Here is an 18,986-nt window from a genome sequence, read left to right as displayed (position 1 = left end):
CGTCTGAACCTTTTTTTATTGAGTTATAGTACATTCAGTCTGATTTACAATAATATCGATGCCATATGTATCCTGTGTTAGATTCACTTTCTGATAATCAAGCGCAAATCAACTTGACATTTTAAAATGATGCAGAAGATCTAAATGTGTTCTTTTTTTATTTGGTATATTCAGTTATCAGGGACAGAGAAGCCAGATTGAAATGCAGACAGTCTCCTACTGGTTACATCACAATAAATGCACATCTTAATTGTTCCTGATTCTGAAAGAGTTATTTATCTTTGATAAGAGAATCACGATTGAAACTTTACATCTGAGAACAATACTGCAACAGGGATTCATTGTGAGTATGCTCTTGAAATACAAATATTTAATCTCTGAAAGATTCAGCCACTATTTGATCATCCCATGCAGCTGCAATTCTGTTATTGACCACAGAGTGTCACTGTGGCAGTGAAGGGAATAGAGAAGTCTCCCTTTCAGTCTTCACTACAAACTCAGTGTACAAGCCAGTGTGACAATTCTTTTTTTGGTAAACTGAATCACTTAAAATCATTATTTAATGAATGCCATTCATCCCATAGACAAAAAAAATGAAAAGTTGATATTATCTTAATTCAATCAGCAATGTAACGATCATCTTCGCTACACAACTTTGCATTTTGTGTGTGTGTTGCCTCAGTAAGCATCATTGAAGGGAAAGTGAGGATGTTCGGCATCTCTCCACACTCTCTTGCCATCTCTCTGTTTAAAAAAAGAAAACCATTCAGTAAACCTGTTAGAACTGTTTAAGGGTCTGTTTACATTAAACATGACAATCTTTGACCTAAATTCCTAAAGTCTAGCTCTCTTAGGACAGAATATCCCATGACCATATCAGAGATTGATGGAGATCTAAAATGGGCTGATGTTTCAGCCATGCGGTGTCACCAGTGAGTCTAAATCTGGACTGAGCAGGCTGCTGTATGTTCTGTATATAAGTTCAGGTCATTGGTATGATATCCGCTCTGTCTGGGAAAGGAGTAGTGTTTAATATTGCTGATGCGAGATCACTCACCTCCACTGTTGGGACGATGAAGCGCTCATTGTGGTTGAAGGATTCCATCAGTTTCATGTCATCCTCTGACAGGGAAAAGTCAAACACCTGCAGGTTTTGCTGGATCCTAGAGGGTGTCACACTTTTAGGGATACACACGACGCCCCGCTGAACATGCCACCTGCAGAAACGGTAATCAGTCAAAGAGGTCACTGTGTGGATCTGACTTTGTATTATTTGTATAAACATCTGAGCTTACAATTTGCCATGGAGTTGAAGGTTTTTATTCCCCTTACCTGAGAATGAGCTGGGCAGGGGTTTTCTGGTACCTCTGAGCGATGTCTCCCAGTCGAGGATCCTGCAGCAGGGTTGGTTCATCAGGAGAAGCCCAGGGTCTGTCCCCGCTGCCCAGAGGACTGTAGGCTGTCACACAAACCCCCACTGACCTGAGGAGGAGGTATGAGCACTGTTAATATTTTATACAGACTGTCTCTAAGACAATAAATTGCTTCATCAAAAATGTTTCAACTGCATTTTAACCTACCGGCAGTGAGACAGGAGATCTGCCTGAGATATGTAAGGATGGCATTCCACCTGAGGCATATAAGTGCAAACATTCAGACCAATTTTCAGCCTATTTCTGAATGTCTCATATCCATGAAACATTTTTAAATGAATTTATTTTTTCACTTTGTACCTGGTTCACCACAGGTTTGTGTCTGGCCACTCTGATGATGTCATCAGTCTGTCTGGCATTAAAGTTGGACACTCCTAGAGCTCTGACAAGACCTTTATCGACCAGGCTCTCCATGGCTGCCCAGGTGTCTCTGTAGTGTGTGTCTGAGTAACAAATACTGCCGTCTTCTCGTCGAGGCATCAAATCCTTTCCTCTCCTGAAACATCCAAACACACACTCCTGTGATACATTTAAGTCCCCAGTCATTATTCTACATCAATGTTTTTGTTTGCAGCTGCTCACTGAAATGCCATTGGCCAGTGCATAAGGTACAGGTCCAGGTAGGACAGACCCAGGTGGGTTAGACTGGTCCTGCATGCCTCCTCCACATCCTCTGGCTCATGTTTGGTGTTCCACAGTTTGGATGTGACAAACATGTCCTCACGGCGCAGAGCCTGGAGTGAAAATGATCAGTGTATGTCCAAAGAATTTGACCTTAAATTCATTTTATTAAGACCATAATCACAACTATTCCCTGCTTTTCTACACTCTGGCAACCTTCACTTATAATGTACATTAACCACTTATTCATATCTTGACCCCTTAGTTAACCTTTATTCAACACTGACCCCAAACAGACCTTAAATAATAACTACATTGCCTCTTTTTGAGACATTTTTAAGCTGAATTTGAAATAATTTCCTCTTTTTTGGGAACGTTGTTCTTTTAGCCCATTTGAACATAGAAACACCAGAGTCACTAGAAGGCCAACTGATTATCATCAGTATACTATGAACAAGAAATCTTAACTCAAGCTCCACTTGTTTGTTCCAGGGTGTTCAATCTTTTAGGCAATGTCTTCATCCTGGACTAAAAGTTTTCTCAGCTGTAATGTAATTGAAGATGCTTAAAGCTCCTGTTTGGATTTTTTTTTTTGCTGGTTCTCAAACAGACTGAAATAAGTACAGATGCTTCTTTATGAGCTACAGAAGCAAGTGGGACCATCAGTGACGACATTGATTAATTTAAAATAGTTGTTTTTAATGCCTGAAACCTCTGCAGCAGTGGTAGGTGTCAGACTAAGTTATTGACAACATGCTACTGAAACAAGCTACAAATGTTTTTAATGAGTGATACATTCATTTGACTGATGAAAGACAGAAGGATGAGATTTTTAGTTAAAATACACAAGTTACTCATGTGCAGGACAAATAAGAAGGAAGATGAGATGTACTGGTTTGTCTACAGGGGGCACCAACACTGACACAGAGTAAAGGAGTTTGTAGCCCCAGAACAAACTCCATCTACTTATAAAATACATTTGTGATGAAGTTAAAAACATCCAAATAAACAAATCAGTGGAGACTGTCCTTTTAACCACTGTTTCCAAGGTCAATAATAAACTCAAAATAAAATGTTTCAATAAAGCTAAATTGGTTTCTTACCTTCCCCGGACCGACCCTGACAGCTAGAGCTTGTCCCACCTCCTGTTCATTACTGTACGCAGCAGCACAGTCTATGTGTCTGTAACCGCAATCTAAAGCTGCCAGCACAGCCTGCTTCACCTGACAACACGAGGTTCAGACACAAAGAGCATTTTATCTTTTGACAATTTCCATAAATGTTTAAAGTCTAAAAAAAACATAGCATCTGTAAGGGTTTCTATCTGCACCTGTCCTGGAGCGCTCTTCCATGTGCCCAGTCCGACCATGGGCATTCTCTGCCCCGTCGAAAGAGTCACAAAGGAGCTCATGTTTCAGCTCTGAGGTGCTGAGGGAGGAAAAGACAGTGACACATAGAGTGTGTGTCACATGTAGACTCCTATAGAACCAGACCCAGTCATCATGACTAAGTCCTAATACTTTGTTACTGATTCACACACACATCTGAATTCATTAACTCCTGCACTAACAGCCAAGGTTGTGTGTGTACATACACTCCTCACAAAGCGGTGAGGAAAATAAACTTTATTTAACCTGTCGTACAGGGCTATTGAAGTGGTGCTTAGATTTGACCAGGTTTTTTTGTTTCTAATGTATAAGTCGAATACCATCTTTGTTGTGTAATGACTTATAATAATATATAATTTATTCTCAAGATCTGAAAAGTGTTTTGTTAGGCCTGTGGTGTAAGATTTGCAATACATTCGTTTATTCTGTCTGATAATGATCTGTTTTTTCTGCATGCAGACAAAATACTAATTTGATGATCTGGTTTTTCCCTCCTTTTCACCCTCTGAGCTGAAAAGTATTTCAGTGAAGTTTTAAACCGTCTGTGAACCCTGCCTCAATGCCTCACTGCCAGAAATAGCTAATACAGGTATATTACATTAGTCACAGTGCGCTGTCACTGCAGCACATCTCATAGCTTTTCCATGCTTCATTAATTGTCTGCTATATCCTTAACATGTGACACACACACACACACACACACACACACACACACACACACACACACACACACACACACACACACACACACACACACACACACACAGATACATAGAACTCGCAGTAGTGGTTTCACATGATAAGTCTGTTAACACAAATCACCTGCTTCCTGAACAAACGGCTGAACAGCGAGTAAAGTTTAAATATTTACAATTGTTATAGGCAGTACACAAACAGTGAAGGAAAGTCTCACTCAACACTTTAGTTCCTACCTGAGGCCGCTCTGGTAGATGACCCAGTGATCAGCTGAGGGTACATCTGGATTTTAAAGGCTGAGGTCAAAGTCTCCCTTCACGTGTTTATCTGTAACTCAAACTTCCGAAAAACGTCCAAACTCCAAAGCGCTGAAGCAGAAAATAGGCAGTTAAACATATTTACCAACGTGTTTACATTGTACATTTTGTTGATAATAAAGCAGACTTTTACTTTTTATACTTTTCTTTTTATTCATGGTCGATTCTTTTCAAATTGTAGTAATATCACTTTCACTGAAGTACAGCCCTTGTTCATGGTATCAACAATATTTCAACCAATCATGTTCTATGTTGACTTGATATCCTGAATGAGATCACTAAGTCTTGAATCTTAGATACAGATGTTCCTGTGGAAGAAAAAAACAAACTCACTTGCTATTGATCTGTGAAGACAAAAGAAAGAGGCTTTACAATGGATTTTATAACCTGTATGATTAAATATCACATGTCATTACACAGAAAAATGGCCTCTGTGATGGGCATTAAGTATACTATATATCACATTATTAAATTACATTTGAGATCATTGCAGTGTCTGATTGGAAAGAGTCAATTACTTTCCCTTAGTAGGTTTCTGGAAACCCTGTTAGCCATGTAACTAAACACTTAACGCCACACATACTTGGGTCCTCAGCATTACTGCACAATATCTGGTAATATGTTGAAATGGAATATGTAACCATCTACATTTGATGATTTTTCACTTTACAAACTTTGTAATATTCTGATCTCTTTCAACCTTCAGGTTTTGATCTCTTCCATTTTCCAAATAACCAAATTAATGCATATACGTTGTTTATTATATCCTTAGTCTTCAACCTTTAGTCTGCGAGCCATTGATAGTTTCATCTGCTTTCACAGGGCTTGTTAAATAACTGTAACTAGTTGTTTTAAATCCTTAAATCATCAACAAAAAACTTAGTTAACTTAAACAATAAGAAAATGAAAAATCAAATGTTTGAATTTACCATTAAGTACCTGGTTCCCTCTTCTGATGTAGCTCTATAGTGTCTGCTGTTGTTATTCTGTTTTCATCATAGACTTTTGTTTAACAGTTTAAAATGTTCCACCTTCTTTAAATGTGTTACCTTGTATTCTAAATAATTATATTTGCTCCAGTCGAAGACTCATTTCTGCCTTTGCATGAAAATGTAGACAATAAATGATTTTCTAATCTATTCTTCTTTTCTGTGAACTGTCCACATATGTCTTACTAGTGCCTATAAACTTGTATCTAAACATACTAACTGCTGAGAGTTTTCAGGTGCACACTAAAGTCTTTCTTAGGTAGAGGATTATTCTTGAAAGACAAATTCACATGACACAAAGCGTTAAGTTCACACATTTGGTTTATTTGTTTTCAATAGATCATAAATATGTTAAAATGCACAGAAGCAGTGTCAGTCTCTCAGCAGCAGCACATGTGCATTTGGTTTTGAACACAGTCCAACGTTTCTTTTTCATCTCTGAGAGGAAGGACTCTCTCCAAGATACATCATTTAAGTGTGCCCCATCATCTCATAGTTTCAGTATCCTTGATGACACAAAAGTGCTTTTATTATAATTTTGCATTCAAACATTGGCACATACACATGATATACAGTATATGACCTCCTAGGTCTGTCTGCATAAACCACACTCATACATACATCTTATATTTGCTGTAAAGTAGAGCAGGAAGAGCTGAAGAGAGCTTTGGAGCCCCCTGGAGCTGACGCACAGAACAGCTGCTGCAAGAATTCAAAACCTGCCTAAGCAGGGTTATCTACTTGAAGAGACAGATGGGAGGTTTACTGTACAGATGTTACCTATGACAGAAGCAGTTCTTAAATCACAGACTGACGACTCATGAAACCAAACAGTAGATCCTCTGAGGGTCTGTTTTTGGCACTGCTCACAGTAGCACCGAGACAATGCCTTCAAATGGCACAAAATAAAGCAGAATATACAACAGAGCTGGGTTTCACAGAGAAATCGTCACTATTTACTATGAACAATTAAAAACTAAATTCCTCTGGAAAATCCAGCCTGTGCTTGTATGGCACTTTACAGGAATGAACTAGCAAAATTCATCAGTTTTGTTAGAAATGTCTTTGCTTACATAAAGTACAACTTTCACAGTTGTATTGCTTGCTTGGTGTTTACCACCAGATCCCAAAGGTAATGCCTAACACAGCATAGGGCTTCATCTGTTGTGCACTTTGCATGGCTGGTTTTCTATGTTACAGTGTGACCTGTGTGGTTGTTCACATGTGTAGTATGACACCGGGCTAAGGCACCTTAATGTCCCTCATAGCATGAGCGAGGCTGTTAAGTATAAGAGCCACACAGCTCAGAAGGGAAAGCACCCAAATAACGTGTAGATTGTATTATCCAAGCTTACACTGCTGTTAGTGTGTGATTGTCATTCCCAGATTTTTTCAATGCAGCTGAGACTTTATTTTAAGTAATGCATGACTGCAATGACTCTGTGCTATGGCAACGCACACATCAGAAAATAAAAGATTTTAAGGGAGACAGATCTTATTAAACAGGAAACAGTCTGCAGGCTTCAAGCGTAACACTCAATCAGACTCAGCTCATGAGAACAGCAGGTGTGTGTGTGTGTGTGTGTATGTGTGTGTGTGTGTGTGTGTGGGGGGGGGGTATGTTAAAACCTTGCTCTAAACACACTGAGGCTGCTGGTACACTCAAGGATTAAGTAAATATTCCTATTTTGAAATTTTCTTTGGAAAAGAAAATCCTGGAAAAAAAGTTCCTTTAAAAAAATATCCCAAGCTTCATCCCATCACAAAAAGTCGAGGATCAGAGAGCCGGACAGCATATAAAACCACCGATAAATTTGTAAAAAACACAGTTAAGAAAAGACCATTGGGTAAAAGCCACGGTTGTGCTGAGCCCGTCCCCAGCACCACTCCATGCTCGGGTGCTTGTGTGTGTGGGGCCAAAACAAATGCAAATAATTACACTGTGATTCTGCCATTCATGTAGAAATCTTCCCTTATCCTCCCACCAAGATGGCCCTACAAACAGCAGAGTTTAGAGCTGGATGCATTTACACAGAGCATGGGGACTGGAAGTGGGAAGAGAAACTGCCATATTGTCAAAATATGGCACATAAAGGAGGTGTTGGTTTTCTGGGTTCGATAGGTTTATTCAGTAGCGTGTTGTGGATCATGTGAGTCTTCTTATGACTGTGGCAGATGTTGTCTGATTATCTCTCTGGACTGAGGGGGGATCCTGTCAGGAAAACGGACGGAAAACTCCACGATGAGGTCACCCCGCTGTGATGGGTTCTTTGGGAAAGGCAGGCCTTCCCCTCTGACTCGCTTGACTGTCCCAGGCTTGATGATGTCATGACAGGGGAGCGATATGATGCGGTTGTCCAGCGTGGGAATGCTAACTGTGCAGCCACACAACGCCTGAAGAAGAAAAGAGGAAATAGTGAGGGTTAATATCCTTAGTAGCATTGAAATACCAAATCCATGAACATCTTGACGACCTAATGTTACCATCAGAAAAAAAATCTAGTTTATCCTCCCTCAGTACTTCATTCTGACACATCCATCTTGAACATGTTTTCTGAGTGTGTTTGTGAGAGAAGGAAAAGAGAGTTCCTGGCAAGTTGTTTTGGAATAGAATCCAGCACTGTGGGGTCCACAGATCATCTTTTGGAACAAGACCAATAGGAAAACATGACTTGGCAGTGGAAAAGTTATCCCGTCTTTGTGTGTGTGTAGGTGGAAGGGTTGTGTGTGTGTCTGTGTTGGAGGGGCTGCACATTGCACAGGGGGCTAATTTTAGCAACAGTCTCATAGCGGGGGCTAATGAAGTGAGGCAGGAATCGGCTGAGCTCGTAAATAGTTTGAGGTCTTGTCAGATGGGCTGACAAGACAAGGAGAGAGAGAGCGCACACACACACACACACACACACACACACACACACACACACACACACACACACACACACACACACACCTCCTCATCACAATGTTTGATGAACACAGTCAGAGAAAAGAGAGCGCTAAACTTAACATGGAGACCAGTGGTTATCACGACTCCACAGGCTTTCCAAAAAGCATCACTTGCCAGATATACGCATGAGAACTATTTAAATCCAGAGCTCTATGAATGAACATCCTGGCCAATAAAAATCTTTCTTATATAATATGTTAGTAAGCAACTGTTACAAAAGGAAGTATTGAAAAAAAACACCTTAAAGTTGTGAAGAAAAGCAGATGGAGATGAAATAAACTTTATCTTGACTGACAAAAGATAAATTCAAGTAAAAAGGAAGACAGAAGAACAAAGGAGTTTGAGGCTGTTTGGGTCTCATGATCTCCTGCTAGTTTATTGCAGTACACTTGAACAAGTCCTTATAATTTTGACCCACAACTGAACTTCAACCAAGGAAAAAGATAACATTGATTTACAGTAGCTACCTCGTCTTCCTCCAGCAGTTTTCCAACAACTGGGAATGACTTTCACAGGATGCGTTTTCCTTGGAACAATTAGCGTATTCTTTCCAAAGTCTCCTCAGTCATGCTAGCTGCTCCATTTACTGCTAATGTCACTGTGCTAACATGCCTTAAAAATAGTGCCAACATACTAATGTTTAGCAGGTGTAAAAAACAAGGTTAAGCAAAATATTTTAGCTTGTAAAAATCTGGTTGATTAGAGGTTGCCTTTCTAATTGCCAATTTGTTATTGGAATACCAGCTATTCAGTTATGTACATGACCATGTGAAGTAACAGTTAGCGCTTAGATACCCTAAGGTTTATTTCGGTCCATTTTGGGACAACTACAGCGAGCCCAATGGCTGAAGAAGAAGAGAAGAGACAGGAAAATGCACTTCATTTGGATTCAGCTGTTTTTGATTGATTTGTGTTATAACACAAGTACTGCACTCATTGCGAGAATCAATAATTAATAAAAGATTATTTAGCTCTGGGCTGTTCAGGGATAACTTTTTGATGGAAATGAGTATTAGCAGTTCAAGTTGCCCTCTCAAGTTTTTCCAAAACCTACCAACTCTTATCGTACCATCTAGAGGCAGCCAGACCCTCATGATGTAACAGTGATTACGCCCGTAATGGCCCCTTGCTTAACATCTAACACCCAGCCCATGTCTTCCCGTGGCTTTAGTTTTTTTAAAAGACCATTGCTGGATTTTCTTGTCTAGCCTGGTGTTTTTTTTTAACAAACAGGAATGGCCATGTGGACAGATGGAGTTCACTGGAGCAGAACAGCTGCCTTAGAGGACAGACAGAGATTTCAAACCATGACATCAGCCTCCTTTTACAAACTACATACACATACAGTACATTAGGAGGTGATTGAGCCACTGTCTGTGGTTGAGAAGACGGCTCATCCTCTTGTTATGAACAATTCCATTCACTAACCTGAGTTTACACAGAGAGACAGGGTGCCATAGTGCTAGTCATACACTGATGCTGATCTGAGGGCTCACTGATTGCATAAGCCTCAGCTCAGACAACATAGCAGAGACACACACACCTTTTTAAATTAATTTTTCTCTTCATTTAAGTTCATTCACGTTGACCAAATCCTGGTATTAGCCTTCATTTATATTTGCTTCACCCTTTATGATTACATTTTGCTTGAAGAACTAGTTAAAGGCACTGGGATGTCAATGTTGTCTAGGCTTGTATGAAACTGGTAATTTGAATAACATGGTTCAATATTTTAAAGCAATAGCACATGGGATTATCAAATATTAAACATGAGTTTATTAGCTATATATTACAGTCCCAATTACTTGCTGTTCACCATGTTTGCTGTGTTTTGGTCCATTATACTTTCATTGACACCATCAAATCTGAGGGTAGCTAACAACAAGCTGGGGCTTAATGTGATTGGAAAAATCCAAGGCTTGCATGCTGATGTAAATGGAAAGTATGTGTAAAAAAAGATTGTTGTTATAACAATCCATGCAGTCATTTAGGGTGTGTTTATTGTGCATGTTTATGTCATGATGATGTTGATGTATTTGTAATTTATTGGGCCTTAATGCATTGTTCAAGATTAGAATTAGAAATTGGCAGATGATGTAGCAAAGGGCGAGGGGTTTGGAACCTGGGCACACTGCTTCGAGGAATGTAGCCTCAGTGTGGGGTAAATGCTTTATCCACTTAATTTACAGAGCGCCTCAAGTTTGCGTACTCAGTCCTGGGTACTGCCATAGTGTGATTTAATAAAACTGGCAGTATTAAACTATGTCAAATGTAAACATGCCTAACTCTCTGTGATTCAAAATCTTTCAGATCACAGTCCACTTACCTTTAAAAAAAAAAGAAAAACGATATCAAAAATAGAGCTCTCCACTCTGAACGTCAGATCCTAACAGGTACAGTAAGCACCAAAGTGTGTTTGGGCAGGAGTGCAGTGGTTACAGGAGATAGAGATGCCACAGAAGATACCGGCACACTGCAGAGAAATCGTTAACACCAAAATGAGCAGCCAACTGATCCAGGAATAGGTCCGTTTTTTTTGGGGGGGAAATCAACCCGTCAAATTTGTACTAAGCTCTCTTAACTGCTCATGACTGCTGTCACAAGAAGACACTGCAGAACTGGAGGTTTGCTCTCGACATGACACTTTGGAGTTCAAAGCTTGATCAAACAGAACCTGCTTCAGAGAGAACCAAAAACGGAGTAACCACATAGAAGGGGGATCATTTAGATATTAAGGTCTTAAAAGTCTTTCTCCTTCATTGTTAATCTTAGTTTAGTACTTTCATTATCCCATGGGTAATGTAAACAATCATCGTTTGGGCCGTGGTATATTATCCACTAGTGCATTGCATAACATTGGCTATATCATGTTGCAGGTTGTCTGGTGTGCAGAATGTAACTGGTGCTGTGTTTTTACTGCAGCATTACATCTTTAGGGCAACCAGGCAGTGGAATATGAGCTCTTATTTGCTTTGGATACTGAATCATCTGACCCACTTCCTTCATATTCCCCCGATACCCCCCAACCCATATCCACATCCCCCCTTCTCTCCCCCACCACGTCTTTAGCTGCATCAGACTTAAGTCTCCTATCTGTGTGCTGTTGGAGCAGAGGACTTAGCTGTGGGAGTTCTGCAGTGCAAACTTAATCATGGTTCAGGTTTGATCGAGCGCCATCTCTCTTCTAATACGACTTAACAAAATCTAATGCTCTCTCATTAACTAGGCTGTCTTCATGGCTGTGCTGTGCGCAGGTTACCATGTTTCCCAGTGAATCACTTCTGAAAAGATTCCAGCAGAGAGTCAGTGCTGCTTTTAGAGAAAAAAAAACTGTTCAAAATTGGTTTGATTGGAGCACAAAAAATGGCCCTGACATCTCCAACTCTTTGAGAACACTTGTTATTAAGCCAGCCATGTGGAGTGCAGGCCGCTAAGTGGAAGCGCCATTAGAAACATTAAAGCTTTTGTAATTCACAGACAGCAGGGCCCACTGGACCCGATGCCCTTGTAGGAGCAGCTAATTAAATGTCCTGCCAGTCACAGTAATAGCAGCCTGGATTGTCACCACTGTCACACTACAATCCATCTTTAAATGTGGGAGTGTTTGCAAATACGCTCGAAAGATGCGAGTGTAAAAGCCTGCATGCATGTCTATGCCCGTGTGTGTGCTGGCCTGGATATGTGTATATGTATATTTATTCAGGAGCAGTGCAGAACAAGTGAGGACGATGGCTCCACGCCGGTCACACAAGGACAAGACATTCCTGCTGCCTCTCTCACACTGCAGTGACAGAGATGCTGCTGTTCACTGATCCTGCCCTCCAGCAACACACACACACACACAAACACTCACTCCTCACAAGATCTTATAAGACCACCTACCCAAGATATAATCCTACCCTGAAATTACAGCGACATCGCTCTACCTAATCCACTGTTTGACCAGGTAGAGTGACAAAAATGATATAAAAACAAACAAACAAGTGGCAAAAACAAATGTGCCACTGTTTGAAAAGTCATGCATAACTTTGCAGCTCTATGAATGCACTAAAAAAAATCAGCCTGGTTTGCTTCATTGGGAATTAAACACAAAACCTCTGCAACATTGTGTATTCAGCAAACTAGAGAGACGTGACAAAGAGAGAGAAAAGGATAATGGTGAGATAGAATAGATAAATATTAGATATAAAGGGATGCACGCACCTCTTTCAGGCTGATCTTGCAGTTATAAATGATGTTGGATCCATCTCTTTTGAAGTGGGCGTGTCCTTTGTCTTTAAGCACAAAGGCTATGTCAGCAGGAATGTTCTCAGGGGTCTCGTCCCCCTCCTTTGGGAAGGTGATCTTGGTTCCCTCCTTCCAGCCCTTCTTGATGATAATGTTGAGGATCTTGTCCTCTGTCCTCATGCTTCTCCCGTCTGGGTTCAGCCTCCGTCGCGTGATCTTCATGCGCTTGGTGCAGCCATGGAAGATCTCCTCCAGGGAGACCTTCAACTCATGGACCACCGGAGGGTCTTGGTGCTTTCGCCCAGTGCCCAGGCGCTCTGACGGTGCCCCCCTCCTCCTCCGTCCCTCCCCTGGGAAGCCGTTATTCATCCCACTAGGGTAGCCAAACTGTCTCCCAAAATGAGCGAATGGGTCGTCCTCGTCCACATCCATGTCCTGCTCGTTGTCGTGGTCGTTGTGGTGAGAGAACCCATTGGAGCGGTTGTGGCTGCGGTTGGAGCCAAAGAACATGTCGAAGGGGTTGGAGCCGCCGAAAAAGGAGGCGAATGTGGCATGGGGATCTCCATGGAAGGTGTAGTGGTACGTCGAGCTGCCGGGAGTACCTGAGGAGCTGCTGCCTCCTGTCTTCAAACCTGAGAGAGGAAAAAAAGAAAAAAAAAAAAAAAAGAACCGCTGAGGCACATGCAAACTCAAACAACCACTAGCTGAAGAACACACATTTTCTGAACTCAGAAACGAAATCTCTGGACCCTGTTCACAAGAGACTGTGTGCTGGTATTTGCGCTGAGAAGAGTGGAGCCCAGGTGGGCGGGAAAAATCCCACAGCATCACGTATCTTCAAAAAAACTCTGCAGGTGGAGGAACTCATAAAATACCAGGTCACTTCATCCATCAATCAATACACACACACACACACACACACACACACACACACACACACACACACACACACACACACACACACACACACACACACACACACACACACCATTCAAAGGAGACACATGCACTAAACACCCACACATGCAAACTACAGCAGTCGCTACTATTCATAACTTCACCAAGTAATGATCTCAAGCCATCTGTCTGTCAGCTATCAAACACACACACACGCACACACACACACACGCACACACACACACACACGCAGACACGCACACACACACACACTATTGTACTACTAGTCTACTATTGTAGACTATAAGGTATTAGTGCTTGTTGACACTAAAGATAACAATAGACTATCTTACACACACTCCTGCACATGAACACAAACATGGAAAAGAAACACTTTTATTACTTCAGTTACTGCAGACCAACACAATGGTATTAGATTTTCAGTGTGCCCTGATTTATTTCAAAAACAACTTAAGACATCACGAGGCCTGTTTAACAAGGCCTTACTGACAGATCACTCTCTGACACACACCGACAGGATCAAACCAAGACAGATCAGGATCCTCCCCCCTCCTCACCTTCCTCTCCCAGCTGATCATAGACCACCCTCTTCTTGGGGTCACTGAGCACCTCATAGGCCTCGGCGATCTCCTTGAACTTCTCCTCAGCGTTGGCATCCTTGTTCTTGTCGGGGTGGAAGCGCAAGGCCATGCGCCTGTATGCCTTCTTGATCTCCTCCTCGTTGGAGCCCTTTGGGATCCCCAGGGTCTTGTAGTAGTCCTTCCCCATGGCTGCACACGCATACAATGTCTGGACAGGGATCCCCCTGGTGTTTGGCTCAGGCCGTGGTCAGTCACTAGTGAGACACACAGCTTCTTTTAGTGCTATTTAATATTTTTATAACACCCCTGCAAGACGGATGCTGACCAGAGCAAAAGACTATTTCTGCCCCGGCAGCAATGTGAACTCAGTGCTCTTCTAAAGGGTGAAGTCTATTCGTGATAGATGGAGATAGCGGCAGGAGAGAGTGCTGCTTTTACTATCTGTTGCTATGGAGATGCAGTGCTGATGTAGAGTCTAGTGAAGAGGAATCCCCTCATTTGGTTTATTAGACTTGAAGCTGGTTAATTGTGAACACTCTCGTTTTGAAATATCATTTTGTGCTTTTTTTTTTTATTAGTAGAACTGACTTGACTATTGGTTATTGTATCGGAGGCTATATTCTACAGACGATCATTTGTGTTGAACCAAGCTGAAGAGACAACACAACCTGTCAGACAGCTTCAGACCCTTCACTGAAACATTGCGCTGCCTCTAACAGGATGCGCTGATTGTTTTAACAAGGATAGCACACAAGCTGATAAAAAAAAAAAAAAAAAAAATCAGGTTTACAGCCTAAATATTATCACATAGCCTGGGCGCCTCATATATCCGCAATTACAGCATATCATGTATAAGGCATGGCAACGAACAGCGGTCATTTTAATCACAACATGCACCAGCAGTATCGGCTCCTATCTAATAACCCCCAGGTTATTAACAATATCAACCCGCATAACTAACATCAAATAGCCTATCGGTGCGAGGAAGCTATTCAAAACAGCACAGGCGACGCTAATTGAAATAAATAAATAAGAAATACAAACATGGAAATGTAAAGGGGGAGATCCTACCACAAAGCCCAGCAGCGTTAGAATAATTACACCACCATGGTCCGGCTTCTCTCTCTCTCTCTCTCTCTCTCTTGTTGTGTGTGCCTGCTCCGCGGTAGGCTACTCGCTGTGTCCTTATAAATTGACGTCAGGACGCCGGGAGGATCACAGCAGCCTCTGAAATAACCGGTGACCAAACACTGGGGTGCATCTGACGTTTCAGTGGAAAACCTCGGACAACTGCCCGCAAAACCCACATCACCACCACAACGCTACAGCTGTTACTGTGGGCGAGCGACAATGACTGGTAGGCTAATTTGAAAAAAATAAAATAATAAAAAAAAATAAAAAAAAAACGCTGGGAAAAGTTCAGCAGAATTTGCTTAATAGTTTGTGTTAAATGTCCATTATCTACAACTGTGTGAATGATTTTTAATTGTACAGAGGCTGATGCGAGGTTAACACCAACTCTGTTTCCCCTAGTCATGGTTTGAAGCCAGAATTTAAATCCCACCATCATCCATGATAAATCTTTTCATTGTCAGTTTATTAGTACAATTTGTGCTGTAAAAAAAAAAAAAAAGAAATGCATAAAAAACAAGTCCTCACCGAGCCTGCAGCCTTGCTGTGTCCGATCCTGCTCCCTCTGTCGTCGTCTAAAAAAAACAAAATCCGTTAGCAGACTAGAGAGCAAACCCAGCCCTCTCCACCAGCAGCAGGGCTCTTTGTTCAAGGTCTGTGTCCTCAAACACACTCCCAGAGTTACATGTAGGAGGAAGTTTATACTGAAGATGTTGAAGTAGAGACTGACCACAGATGCAGTGCTTAATTCTCTCCTCCTGCAGGATTCAGTGGTGTAAGCATGCAGGCATGTGAGGGGCTGTGGTTCCCTGTGCGGGGAAACAGAGTCATATTTGGAGGGAGAGAGAGAGAGAGAGAGAGAGGGAGAGTTCTGATAGCTGACAGTAGAACAATCATCTGATAGAAATTGTGTGATTGTGTGTGTGTGTGTACGTGTGTTTGTGCGCGTGGTCGTGCAGTCGTGCCTGTTTTGGGTTGGTATAAACACCTCTGAGTCATGTGATGACTCCATACACACACGCACTTTTATCTTCTAGCTTTGCAAAGACTTAGGAGTTTTTCACGATCACAACCAACTTTTAAAACACACCCCCTCCCCTTCTTAAACCCAAACCCAAATCTGACCTGCCCTTGACCCCCTTTCACTCGGAATGTGCTCTGTGACTACCTACTTAAAAATAAATAATAAATAAATACCAGTAACAAAATTCCTAAACATTTGCCTCTACCTTTCCCAATTTAAAACCAAATTCGTGTAACTGTTAAACCTAATCCCATCCTAAAAGGAAAATAAGCACAAAAGAGTCAGCCGTCGGCCCTACAATCTTCTGTGCAGTGTACAGATCATTTGAACTGGAAACCACCTGGGTTCAGGTTAGCGGTGTAGGAAATGTATTAAACACAAAATGTTTCACCATGACAAAACAAAAAATCCAGCATTTTAAAACCTTAACATATAGATTGAACTTTTGTTACGCCCTTAAAGTTCCTGTGAGGAACTTTACATTTGTGTTGATTTTGGCGCCCCCTGTGGACAAAGTTATCCTTCACATGCGTAGTATTTTCTTACCTGTAGCAGCAGATACATGCATTAAAAATCTGAAATGCTGTTGCTAATGGCCTTGTTTGCCTTTGTGGGTCTCAAATGGGATCCATTCCAAAGCTCTTGTCATGACAGCTGATATCTTTTACGCGTGAATATTCCCTGATTAAATATCATGTCAAGCCATGTTAACATGCTGGAGCTACCAGAAACAAGAACGTTTGAAGACACTTGACTGTTTTAACCTACCCTGTAGACCTTCATGACACCTCAGTCCCACAATACAGGTACAAACCAACAAAAACTTATTTCCTGTCAATTTAATATTCAATATTCAGAAGATTTTATTCAGCACAGTACAAAGTATTTCCTCAAGGCCAACATTGTTCCCTGACTCATCCACTGTTAAGTCTAGAGGTGATCAACAAGCAGCCTACCCAATTTTCTAAAAATCTCACACTACACAGGTGGAGGTCTGACTCATTTTTGTTGACTTTTATAGTTAAGTGCCCAGAAAGGTACATTGTGGAGAGAGAGAGAGAGAGAGAGAGAGGGGGAGAGAGAGAGAGAGAGAGAGAGAGAGGGAGAGAGAGGGAGAGAGAGAGAGAGAGAGGGGAGAGAGAGGGAGAGAGGGAGAGAGGAGAGAGAGAGAGGGAGAGAGAGGGAGAGAGGGAGAGAGGAGAGAGAGAGAGGGAGAGAGAGGGAGAGAGGGGAGAGCGAGGGAGAGAGAGAGGGAGAGAGGAGAGAGAGAGGAGAGAGAGAGAGGGAGCGAGAGAGGAGAGAGAGAGAGAGAAATAAAGCTTTCACCGCTCCCCTCTGGACTGGCAAGGAGGTGCGAGAAAAGTGGGTGTTGTCAATGGAGGAGCCTGTCTGACACACATGCATGTGCTCTCATCTACATGAACACACACAAACATTCAAAACAATGCAAGCATCACATCACACATTAACTTATTCATCAAAAATCACTCAAGGTATAATTATATAAACTGTACAAAGGCATTGTATTCACCTCAGTGAATAACAATACAGCCAATGCTTTTAGGTAGCCCTGGACAAAAGAAGCTAACAGAAATGTATGAAGAAACATGGCTTCAGATTTGGAAATCTCAGTCTTGCTAGCAAGTTCATTTTTTGGGAGAGATTATTACGCCGAATCAGAAGTCCATATTAACTGTGTAACTCCTTTTCAACATCATCGACTATTGATGACTTTTTCTGCTTAAAATGATGTGAAGGGGGGAGAAATGCTGTGATCAAATAGACTTTTAACTGTCCTTTTCTTTATGTCTGAATACCTCTGTGAACATTATGTACTGTGCTTGTGTTTTTATTTTCTCTGATTGTTCTGTGATGTTCAAGCCCTCTTTGTTCTATTCATTAAAAATAAGTACTATTAAAAAAAATGCAGAAATGTGTTGAAGGTTTGTAGCTGTTGAGGAGACCGTCGAGATATTTCTGTGTGTCCGGCTGAGAGTGTGTGTGTGTGTGAGGGTCTTTAGGCCAGTGCAGCTGTCCCATAGAGCAACTGGTCACCAGTGAGTGGAGTGTTATACTGGGACAGACAGAACCATGTTAAAGTATGCTGAAACCCACAGAAAGAAACACTTGGTCAAAATGTGATTTTCTGTCTGTGGGTACATAAAGGTTACATAATAAACTTTTCTTAATTACTGTCAGGGGTTCTTGCATAACTGGACACATTTGTGTGATTGTACTTTTATGTCTTTATTCTAATTGCTAATAATGACTGATCCAAGTGCTGCTGAGCGTGCACCAAAACAGTTGAGGAACAACTATTCCTGACCTGATGCTTGGTTTCCATGGTGACACAGGAATCTGCCAGACAGTGATGTCTGGGAGTACTCTGTCTATGGCTCCTCTGAGCACGTGTATGTGTCTATATGTGTGTGAAGGATATTTTAACAAGGCCAAACCGTCCTGTTAATACAAAACGACTCCACAGCCTTACCTGAGAGACGGGAGAACAAAAGGTCAATGAGACGACGAGACGCCAGACGAGGCTGTGTTCTGGTGTGAAGAGGCAGACATGTGAGCGTGTAAGTATCTACCACCTCCTCTCTCCTCAGAACACCCCGTCCTTGCCACCTCCTCGCTCACTTCTACCCTTCTTGTAACCATAGAGACCACAGTATCCTGAAGAGAGGTAGTTCTCCCAGACAGACGAGGTGTCA

General features: G+C 41.7%; 2 protein-coding genes across 5 annotated transcripts; both read right to left on the bottom strand.

Annotated features, from left to right (window-relative positions):
- Positions 1-28: 28 nt before the first annotated feature.
- Positions 29-4,429, bottom strand: akr1a1a (aldo-keto reductase family 1, member A1a (aldehyde reductase)). 2 transcript variants are annotated; one of them, XM_061038057.1, is made up of 9 exons: positions 4,375-4,429; positions 3,385-3,482; positions 3,158-3,277; positions 2,016-2,167; positions 1,734-1,929; positions 1,581-1,630; positions 1,333-1,482; positions 1,058-1,217; positions 29-744 (listed from the first exon to the last, which is right to left on the bottom strand). In XM_061038057.1, exons 2-9 carry the CDS (start codon positions 3,463-3,465, stop codon positions 679-681), a joined length of 975 nt encoding a protein of 324 aa, XP_060894040.1. In that variant the 5' UTR covers positions 3,466-3,482; positions 4,375-4,429; the 3' UTR covers positions 29-678. The 2 variants fall into 2 exon arrangements, with proteins under 2 accessions (XP_060894040.1, XP_060894041.1); XM_061038058.1 differs by having other exon boundaries at positions 4,265-4,384.
- A 1,318-nt stretch (positions 4,430-5,747) lies between these two features.
- Positions 5,748-16,092, bottom strand: dnajb5 (DnaJ heat shock protein family (Hsp40) member B5). 3 transcript variants are annotated; one of them, XM_061038056.1, is made up of 5 exons: positions 15,979-16,077; positions 15,777-15,813; positions 14,094-14,371; positions 12,595-13,250; positions 5,748-7,838 (listed from the first exon to the last, which is right to left on the bottom strand). In XM_061038056.1, exons 3-5 carry the CDS (start codon positions 14,302-14,304, stop codon positions 7,605-7,607), a joined length of 1,101 nt encoding a protein of 366 aa, XP_060894039.1. In that variant the 5' UTR covers positions 14,305-14,371; positions 15,777-15,813; positions 15,979-16,077; the 3' UTR covers positions 5,748-7,604. The 3 variants fall into 3 exon arrangements, with proteins under 3 accessions (XP_060894039.1, XP_060894036.1, XP_060894037.1); XM_061038053.1 differs by having other exon boundaries at positions 15,777-16,092; XM_061038054.1 differs by lacking the exons at positions 15,777-15,813; positions 15,979-16,077 and adding an exon at positions 15,189-15,491.
- Positions 16,093-18,986: the final 2,894 nt, after the last annotated feature.

Source organism: Labrus mixtus, chromosome 5, assembly GCF_963584025.1.
Source record: "Labrus mixtus chromosome 5, fLabMix1.1, whole genome shotgun sequence".
Classification (NCBI taxonomy): Eukaryota; Metazoa; Chordata; class Actinopteri; order Labriformes; family Labridae; genus Labrus; species Labrus mixtus.
This window is presented reverse-complemented; position numbering and strand designations above follow the sequence as displayed.

Excerpts from the sequence above, each read along its gene's own strand:
- akr1a1a (XM_061038057.1), bottom strand. The coding sequence starts at position 3,465 with ATGAGCTCCTTTGTGACTCTTTCGACGGGGCAGAGAATGCCCATGGTC. Across the intron at positions 1,631-1,733 it reads ACAAACCTGTGGTGAACCAG|GTGGAATGCCATCCTTACAT; the intron begins GTACAAAGTGAA and ends TATATGCCTCAG. Across the intron at positions 745-1,057 it reads TCATCGTCCCAACAGTGGAG|AGAGATGGCAAGAGAGTGTG; the intron begins GTGAGTGATCTC and ends TTTTTTAAACAG.
- dnajb5 (XM_061038053.1), bottom strand. The coding sequence starts at position 14,304 with ATGGGGAAGGACTACTACAAGACCCTGGGGATCCCAAAGGGCTCCAAC. Across the intron at positions 13,251-14,093 it reads TGATCAGCTGGGAGAGGAAG|GTTTGAAGACAGGAGGCAGC; the intron begins GTGAGGAGGGGG and ends TTCCTCTCTCAG. Across the intron at positions 7,839-12,594 it reads GCAAGATCAGCCTGAAAGAG|GCGTTGTGTGGCTGCACAGT; the intron begins GTGCGTGCATCC and ends TTTCTTCTTCAG.